We start from the raw sequence: 9,875 nt of genomic DNA, 5'->3' as shown, positions 1-9,875 counted from the left end.
TCTAACCCGCATGATGTTTTTATAATACTGCAAAAACATGCGGGCAAAAAAAAACGGCTATTAGAAATATCATTATTATCATTATTATTATTTTTACCTTCTTTTTTTTTTTTTTTTTAATCTCAAAAATTAGACAAAACTATTTTAAATACACATTCTCTAAATTTAACAAAAAAAAAAAAAAAAAGGTAAAAAGGTAAAAGCCTCCTTCATCATCATCAACAACTACATCAGCGTCTCTTCATCATCCTCAGGTCACATTGTGCACGCGCTGACTGACAGAAAACTATACAGAGACAAACCCGGAAACACTTAGAAACAGACAATATGTACACACAACTTAAAACTGCGAGAGAAGATGGAGCAGAAGAAGAAGAAGAAGCATAATAATAATAATAATAATAATAATAATAATAATAATAATAATAATATTAAAAAATACCTGGAAACTTCAGGGCTGCTTTCTCTGTGCTGCTTTTTTTTTTGTTTTTGTTTTTGCAGTTTTAGTCTCTTCCTCTTTTTTTCTATAGTTTATAATAATTTTGTTCATTTTTTTTACAATGTAAATGTTCATCAGTGTAAAATGTTCAACTTACAGTTCCAGTTCATTTTTAAGATTTTCACTCCTTGAGAGGGAAGGATGGAGAGGATGGATGGGTGGTGGAGAGGTGAAGGGAAGGTGGAGGGTTGTTTTTTGGGGGTTTGGGTGGGTGGTGGTGGTGGTGGTAGGTGGGGGGGGGGGGGTGTTAGTGTATAAGCGGGTTGGAGGTCGAGCCCTGGTTCTGATGCGTAAAATAGTCAGATAAACCCCCGGAAAGTCCCGAGGAGAAGGCCGGCAGAGAGCCGGAGAGAGCCGGCCTCAGAGAGTCACAAGGCAGGGAGGAGGAGGACGGAGCCTGCGGGGAATTAGAGGCCGAAGCCCGGGCAGCCTGCAAGGAGGAGCCGGTGCCGCTCTGCGTGCTCATGGACGGGTGCGGCACGTGCGGGAAAAAGTAACTGGTCTGTCCGGCCAGCAGGTTGACCGAGCACGGGTTCAGGGAGTAAGTTGCCCCTGAGCAAGGCACGGAGAGGCCGCAGGGCACCGCGGAGGCCGCCAGGGCCGCAGCCGTCAGGTGATGGGTCGCGTACGGCAGGTCCGAGCCCACGAGCCGGTCCATGCTGAGCCCGTTAGAGGACGGGAACGACGTGTGGTTGCTGCCCATGTTCTGCGTGAGCATGGTGCTGTAAGACATGGGGTGAGCCGGGTAACCGGAGGAAGTCCCGTTGTAGCCCAGAGCGCTGCCGGCGCGCGGGTGGTGCAGGGACAGGAAGGGGGACATGGGCCAGTACAGGGAGCCGGCTCGGTCCATGAAGGTCAGCCCGGAAGTGAGCCTGGCCCCCCGCTTAAAGGCCAGCTTGGCCCGGGACGTGGTGGACCTCCGCCGCAGCTTCCCGGTCGTCCCGCCGATGAAGACGTCATCGCTGCTCGGGTCCAGCATCCAGTAGTTCCCTTTCCCCGGGTCGTCGTAGTGCCGAGGAACCTTCACGAAGCACTTATTGAGGCTCAGGTTGTGCCGGATGGAGTTCTGCCAGCCCTGCTTGTTCTCCCGGTAGTACGGGAAGTTCTTCATGATGAACTCGTAGATGCCGTTGAGGGTGAGCCGCTTCTCGGGACTCTGCCGGATCGCCATCATGATCAGCGCGTTGTAACTAAAAGGAGGTTTTTCATACTTGCCGCTTTTCTTCTCTCCGTCCTTCCCCGCGGACCCGTCCCCGTCCTTCCCGTCCTTCTTCTCCTCCTGCTTCTCCTTGTCCTCCGGGCAGCTGTCCTGGCTCGTGGAGTCACTTTTAGGATCCGGTTTGGCGTCCTGGTGCGCGGCCGGCGGAGGAGCCTTCTGCTCGGCTTCGTGGCTCTGGTGCTGGTGGTGATGCTGGTTCTGGTTCTGGTTCTGGCTGTGGTGGTTCTGGTGGTCGTTCTGAACGGCCTCAGGCACCAAACTGTTTATACTGAACGACGATTTAGGAATCATTTTCACCTCTTTGCGCTCTCCCATATCCAACATCACCGAGCACTGAGGGGGAAAATGGCAACGAGGAGCAAAAAAGCGACGAACACAGCTGGGTCTCAATCTGTCCTGTCTCTGAGAACCAGGACGGGAAAGGAGAGGAAGGGGGGATAGATAGGAGGAAGAAAGAAAGTATAGCCCAACAAACTATTTCATGTTCGGTTTGGGGAGAAAAAAGGAAACACACACACACACACAACACACATGTACACACACATCGATAGGAGACAGATAGCTGCAATTAATTAGGGAGCCGCAGCCACTAAAGCAAGTAAAAAACATTGGTTGGACCTTTCCAGTCCTCAGCCAACCAGGGGGACATTAGTATTAAATATTAAGGCGTCCTCTGCGCTCTCAGCCAATCATGACGCACAGGGAAACACACACATGCACCAATACTGAGCCCGCTGCAAAAAGTGTCCAACCAGAGCTGTCTCTCTGCACGGCTGCTTCTCTCTGTAAACACATTTATTATATATATTTATTATTTTAAACTATAATAAATCAGATATTATGACATCAGAGGTTTTTATCTCTTTTATTATTTTTAATATGAATCATTTGTTTTATGATTTGTTGATTTGTGGAGAAACTAAAAGGCTCTATCCGTCAGATTTAAGCTCATTTTAAAATAAAAACGCTTCATTTTTTATAATAAATGAAACTTTATATTATTATTGATTCATTTTTATCATTAATTCTTTATATTTGTGTTTATTTGAGAAGGAAATGAGACTTTCTGAGGGTTTTCACGCCCAAACAGCTCAGCAGTGCCGACACTCTTTTTACAGCGTGGAAAACACACTCACCCCTATCAACACTGCCCCCCCTCCCCCTCTCCTCCCCCCCCCCCCCTCCCCACCTAAACTAAACCCGTAGCTGGAAAACACACACCGTGCATGTGTACACCCAAATCCCCGCCGCTCCTCATATTTACACTCCTCCGATTCAAATATTTCCCCCTTCGGCGTCTCCAAACCTGTTTACATCCAGACTCACAGGGAAAATAAACAGAGAGGGGATCCGGAGGGCACGCGGACACGGTCAAGACACGCGGAGGTGATTTGTGTGTCAGATCGCAGCAGACTGTTGAAGCACAGAGGAGGCTGCTTTTCTCCCCAAAGCCGCTTTCTTTCTTTTTTTCCTTTTTTTTCTTTCTTTTTTTTTTTTTCCTCCGTGCGTAAAAATGTGCGTAAAATGTGCGTAAACACGGTGTCATGTCAGCCTGCTGCTTCCAGGGAGGTTTGTGTAGTTAAGTTTTTCCTCCCGGCGGCTTCATGTTGGAGAAATGTGACAACAACACGAGACACACACACACACACACACACACACGCACACACACACACACACACACACACACACACACACACACACACACACACACAGGCGCAGAGAGGCCGCGTGGAGAGGGCGCGTGGAGAGAGGCGCGCGGGGTCAGAAACAGACATTTTAAAATGTTTCCACGCGCTTATTTTATTTATATTAACATCCAGGAAACATTTAATATGATTTAAACCTTTAAAATATAAATTATAATAAAATAACCAACATGATTTATTCCACTAGAGTCTCCCTCTCATTATAAATCACACCTTACAGACACTTCTCTTATTATTAGGCCTATGTTATATTATATATTATATTATAAATGATCATTATTGGGATTATTGGCTGTTGGCATGGCAACGCGGAGCCACGCTGCTGTGATGCTAAAACGTTCAGATCTCACTCAGATGCTTTTCTGTTCATTCAAAACATTTTCAATCCTTTTTTTTACACCTGATGGATTTATTATAAGATGATTTAGATTATTTTAGATTTATTTCCCGCCTTTTTTTGTTTGTTTTAGGACTCAGTGTGTTTAAATGTTAAATGAAAGCACACCACAAGTTATAATTATTATTATTGAGGAATCTGATAAACACTTTAAAGATTCATGTTCATTTAAATTTATAGAAATGTTGCTGAAAAATATAAAATATGAAGTTTTTATATAATCACAGAAATATATTAGTAGTTTATATTTGGTGTCGTTTTTTTAGAGGGGGGGGGTCTAATCCTCAGTATAGATAACCTCCTAGTTACGGCCCTGCTGCTGAACCCTCTAAACTAATATTACTGATTTAAATATAACATCACTATTATCAATATTAACGCTGCCGTTGCTATGGTAACAGATACTAACTCTGCTGCCGCATTTATCATTATTATAATAAAGAAATCATCAGATTCATGATTTTAAAGTAAGTAGAAGTACAGCTGCTGTTCTGATGAGTGTGATAAATAAATAGAAATAACTTTATATTAATATATATATTTATTAAAGAGCTGTGAACTACGTAACTCTCTTTTTTATTCCACCTTAAATCATTTAGCGTCAAGATCTAAAAAATCAATGTAGCGGTTTTTAAGGTGGAATTACAGCCTCGTGTCTCGTGTGTGTGTGTGTGTGTGTGTGTGTGAGAGAAAAGAGAAAAGAGAGAAGAGGAAAACATCCCGAGGTACAAACTGAATGTGAGACACGAGAAGAGATAAATGATATATCTGTAGGTCTGATTTTAAATTATCTGAAAATCTGCAAATAATTTAACTTTAATGTGTTTAAAATCCAAAATGGAAAAAACCTTCATTTAATATTTTACTTTTAATATATTTATTGAGCTAAAGACTTTTAATATTTAGTCTCGTTGGTGTTTTTTGGACTCTATTTGAACTCTTTTGGACACCAGCTGCGCTTTTTACCGCTTTTTACGCACCGGAAGTCTGAAGCGTCTAAAAGCCGTTTGAGTCTCAAATATTAGATTTTTATATTTAACGTGAACACGCAGAGCTGAGAGGAGCAGAGAGGAGCTGAGAGGAGCTGAGGGGAGCAGAGAGGAGCTGAGAGGAGCTGAGAGGAGCTGAGAGGAGCTGAGAGGAGCTGAGAGGAGCAGAGAGGAGCAGAGAGGAGCAGAGAGGAGCTGAGAGGAGCTGAGAGGAGCAGAGGGGAGCTGAGAGGAGCTGAGAGGAGCAGAGAGGAGCTGAGAGGAGCAGAGAGGAGCAGAGAGGAGCAGAGAGGAGCTGAGAGGAGCAGAGAGGAGCAGAGAGGAGCTGAGAGAAGCTGAGAGGAGCTGAGAGGAGCTGAGAGGAGCTGAGAGGAGCTGCAGCAGCATCACACACACTCAGAGAGGAGAAGAGAGGAGCAGAGAGGAGCAGAGAGGAGCAGAGAGGAGCTGAGAGGAGCAGAGAGGAGCAGAGAGGAGCAGAGAGGAGCTGAGAGGAGCTGAGAGGAGCAGAGAGGAGCTGAGAGGAGCTGAGAGGAGCTGAGAGGAGCAGAGAGGAGCTGAGAGGAGCTGAGAGGAGCAGAGAGGAGCTGAGAGGAGCAGAGAGGAGCTGAGAGGAGCTGAGAGGAGCAGAGAGGAGCTGAGAGGAGCTGAGAGGAGCAGCAGCAGCATCACACACTCGGAGAGGAGAAGCAGATCATGTTGACTGAGAGGAAACTGAGCGGGAAGGAGACGGACACGCAACAGAAACCCGCTGAAATATCAAATATAAGAATTGAAATGATTTCATGTGAAAGGTTATTTAAAGGAAATGAAGTTTAATTTTAATGCTGAACTTTAAACTCATTCACATTTAAACTGTTTCATTGCTTTAAATCTTTATTCTGTTTGTTTTTAAGGTGAATATTTCTTCTCATCTGATCATTTTTATTCGTCGTTTGAAGGTTTTTATTAAACTTTTACGTCAGTTTTGTAGAATATAAAAACATATTTATGTTGCACGTGAGCTGAAATGTTTAATAAAAGGTTCATAAATCAGTTTGAATTAATAATAATAATAAATATCTGAGCTCTGATCGGCTGGAAATTAAAATAATGTAAGTTTATAATCATCGAGCTGCTGAAGAGAAAGAATAAATATTAATAATCGTAATAATTATAAAATGAAGAGTTTGATAAAAGCAGATAAATATGATCAGAAGCTTGTCTCGTGCTCAGAAATCAACAGTTGCTAAAAGGCACTAAGGCAGCAGACACAGACTCTAACCCTCCGCTTCATGTTTCCTGCTTTAGGAACATTTTCCGTTTTTCTTTTATGCGTAAAAAGCGCAAACTACGTGCGTGACGTGCGCAGTTTGCGTCCGGAGCGGAAGATAAAGCGTGTCTGATATTTCAGTTTGAGATGAACGGAGATGAATTGTTTGTGTTGGAGCTTGTGTGTGTGTGTGTGTGTGTGTGTGTGTGTGTGTGTGTGTGTGTGTGTGTGTGTGTGTATGTGTGTGTGTGTGTGTGTGACACACTGAGCTGCACATACTGCTTGTTTACTGTTGTTGTTTCTGTTAGTTTGCTCACAGACGCTGAAGATGTGAGCGCGCGTGTGTGTGCGTGCGTGCGTGTGTGTCTGTGTGCGTGTGTGTCTGCGGGTGTGTGTGTTGAGGTAAATTCCTGCTTGTGTCTGTCGGGCTGTGAGACATCCAAACAGACAACGAGGAGGAGGAGGAAGAGGAGGAGGAAGAAGGAGAGGAGAAGGAGAAGGAGGAAGAAGAAGGAGAGAGAGGAGGAGGAGGAAGAAGAGAGAGGAGGTGGAAGAGGAGGAGGAGGAGGAGGAGGAGGAAGGAGGAAGAGGAGGAGGAGGAGGAAGAGGAGGAGAAGGAGGAGGAAGGGGGGGAAGAAGAGAGAGAGGAGGTGGAAGAGGAGGAAGAGGAAGAAGAAGAGGAGGACGAGGAGGACGAGGAGGAGAAGGAGGAAGAGGAGGAGGAAGGAAAAGGAGGAAGAGGAGAAGGAGGAAGAAGACTCAGAAGGCTGTTGGACTTTATTTCACATGTTTCTGATTTAATGAAATATATATTTTATATTCTGACATAAAACTCATCAGCAGGTGAATTCATCAGAGAGGAGAAGAAGGAGAAGAAGAAGAAGAAGAAGAAGAAGAAGAAGAAGAAGAAGAAGAAGAAGAGGAAGAAGAAGAAGAAGAGGAAGAAGAAGAAGAAGAAGAAGAAGAAGAAGAGAAGAAGAAGAAGTGTGTGACTGTTAAATGAATAAAACTATAAATGCATAAAGAACTAAAATATTAAAGTTCAAATCAAACCAGACTCATTTTAATCTGAATTTTCCTAATCCTAATTTTGCAGCTCATTAAAATAACACACACACACACACACACACACACACACACACACACACACACACACACACACACACAGTGACACTGCAGGTGGAATTTCGTCTCTTTTGTTGGACAACTAACAAATGAAAACCAAAACTCTAAACACTCAGCTTTCTGCAATAAAGAGAGAGAGAGAGAGAGAGAGAGAGAGAGAGAGAGAGAGAGGGAGAGAGAGAGACAGAGAGAGAGAGAGAGAGAGAGAGAGAGAGAGAGAGAGAGAGAGAGAGACATAGAGAGAGAGAGAGAGAGAGAGAGAGAGAGAGATTTTATTTCTTCTAAAGTTTATAAATCATATAAAAGGTTTAAATTTCTTCTCCTGACATTTCAAATTAAAAGCGTTTTTATTGTTTTCATTAAAGTGATGAAAATAAAATCTTCATATTGTCGCCAGCTGTTTGTGTTTGATATATATTTATATATTTAAAGCTGTTAATTAAATCCATAAGGAGCGCGCTGCAGCTGTCCATCATCACGACGCCTTGCATCTAAACATTTACATTTAATCCCACAAAGAATAAAAATATAGACTTTTATTTTCTCACACAGCTGATTGATATGAATTTACAGCTGGTGGAAAGGGAGGGGGGGGGGGGGCGGGGGGGATCGGCGGGGGGGTGGGGGGGTATAATAATAAAGTGTAATTAATCAGTTTGTGTTTTTGGTGAAGAGGAAAGATGATTTATAATTTTTATTTATTTATTTTTTATTTTATTTTGAAATTTAATCACAGCTGCAGAGAGAGAGAGAGACATGAGGTGACCTTTGACCCCCGAAGCAGGTTGATCATAATTAAGAGAGAGAGAGAGAGAGGGGGAGAGGGAGGAGAGAGAGAGAGAGGGAGAGAGAGAGAGAGAGAGAGAGAGACAGAGAGAAAGGGAGAGAGAGAGAGGGAGAGAGAGAGAGGGAGGGAGAGAGAGAGAGAGAGAGGGAGGGAGAGGGAGGGAGAGAGAGAGAGAGGGAGGGAGAGGGAGAGAGAGAGGGAGAGAGAGGGAGAGGGAGGGAGAGAGAGGGAGAGGGAGAAGAGAGGGAGAGAGAGGGAGGGAGAGGGAGGGAGGAGAGAGAGAGAGGGAGGGAGAGGAGAGAGAGAGGGAGAGAGAGGGAGAGGGAGAGAGAGGAGAGAGAGAGAGAGAGGGAGAGAGAGGGAGGGGAGAGGGAGGGAGAGAGAGAGAGAGGGAGGGAGAGGGAGAGAGAGAGGGAGAGAGAGGGAGAGGGAGAGAGAGGGAGAGAGAGAGAGAAAAAGGTTCTAGTGAGGAGGTTCTGGTGAGAAGGTTCTAGGAGATCTTAAAAGGGTCTATGGGTGACTGAGTTCTTTCTGTGTCTCTTTGGGTTCTTTACGTTCTACTGGGGGGTTCTACTTGTTCTAGGACTGTGGGTATCTATGGGTGTTTAAGATGTTCTTAAGATTGCTAGCGGGGGGTTCTTAAGAGGATTAGTGAAGAGGTTCTAGGGGTTCTTAAAGGGTCTATAGGTTACTGAGGGTTCACAGTAGTACTTCCTTATGTTCTTTAGATTGCTAGTGGGGGTTCTTAAGAGGGTTAGAGTGGAGGTTCTAGGAGTTCTTAAAGGGTCTATAGGTTACTGAGTCTGGGTTCTTTATGTTCTACTGGGTTCTACTTGTTCTTACCAGACTTCATAGCAGAGTTCTAGGTCTATTTGTTATTAAGAGTTTCCTGCCGCTCTCTGTAGGTTCCTTATGTTCTTCTGGGGTTCCTGGTGTTCCACTGATTCCTAACAAGGTTCATAAGTTGGTTCTAGATGTTTAAAACAGGTTCTAGGGGTTCTACAGGGGTCTGTGGGTTAAATGGGGGTTGACTGGGTTCTACTGGGGGAGGTTCCTTAGGTTCTTACTGAAGATCTCACCAGGGCTGAGAACCACTTCCCAGGGTTAGTTAGAGGGTTCTAGGAGGTACTGAGGAGCTCCTGGGTTTCAAGAGACGTTCTACAGGTTCATGTGAGGGTCTGTGGGTTCTTAATAGATCCCTGTGGTTCCCAAAGCTTTAAAGTGGTTCTAATGCCCTGCATGGGTTCTGTGGGTTCTTAAAGTGTTTCCAGTGGACTGGCTGAAAAGGTCTTGATGACATCCAAGAGAACTGAGGAGTATCTATAGGTTCTAATAAGGTTCCAAGGAATTGTGTCTAGGTTCCTGTGGTTCTTTAAAGGGGTTCTAGCAGTCAGTAAGGGGTTCCTTTAGATTGTTAGGGGGTTCTCAGGGGGTTCTGTGGTTCCTACTGGGCTCCAGGTGTTGTTAAGAACGTTCCACAGAGAGTGAGATGACCTAAAGAGGTTCTTAAAGGGTTCTGTAGGGTTATGATGTGGGTTCCTCAGGGTTTACAGGTTCTTTAGAGGGTTCTGAAGTGGTTCCTGTTTGTTCTGGAGGTTTTTAAAGGGTTAATGATGAGGAGATAGAACCTTAAAGCTGCTAACTCTTTATTCTTCATTTCAACAAACCTGAACCTGAACCTCCGGCCTTCACCTGTGACCTTTGACCCCTGACCCTCTGAGGAACCCCAGACCTGCAGCAGGAGAACCAGCAGGAGAACCAGCAGAGAACCAACAGAGAACCAACAGAGAACCAACAGAGAACCATCTGAAGGTGTTAATCTCACTACTTATTGACTTAGAGTCTCAGAATGTTTGAACACAGATTATTATTAGTGGCTCTGAGACTCAGACGGAAAGTGG

At 44.5% G+C, this 9,875-nt stretch overlaps 1 protein-coding gene across 1 annotated transcript; it reads right to left on the bottom strand.

The window, feature by feature from the left end:
- Window positions 1–746: 746 nt before the first annotated feature.
- Window positions 747–2,057, bottom strand: foxg1a (forkhead box G1a). Its single transcript, XM_053335972.1, has one exon. The coding sequence runs from the start codon at window positions 2,040–2,042 to the stop codon at window positions 747–749; it is 1,296 nt and encodes a 431-aa protein (XP_053191947.1). The 5' UTR covers window positions 2,043–2,057.
- Between the last annotated feature and the right edge of the window lie 7,818 nt (window positions 2,058–9,875).

The sequence above is a fragment of the Scomber japonicus genome, chromosome 16 (genome assembly GCF_027409825.1).
Source record: "Scomber japonicus isolate fScoJap1 chromosome 16, fScoJap1.pri, whole genome shotgun sequence".
Classification (NCBI taxonomy): Eukaryota; Metazoa; Chordata; class Actinopteri; order Scombriformes; family Scombridae; genus Scomber; species Scomber japonicus.
The sequence above is the reverse complement of the archived record's forward strand: the minus strand, read 5'-3'. Positions and strand labels throughout refer to the sequence as shown.

Coding starts and splice junctions, on each gene's coding strand:
- foxg1a (XM_053335972.1), bottom strand. CDS start 2,042: ATGTTGGATATGGGAGAGCGCAAAGAGGTGAAAATGATTCCTAAATCG.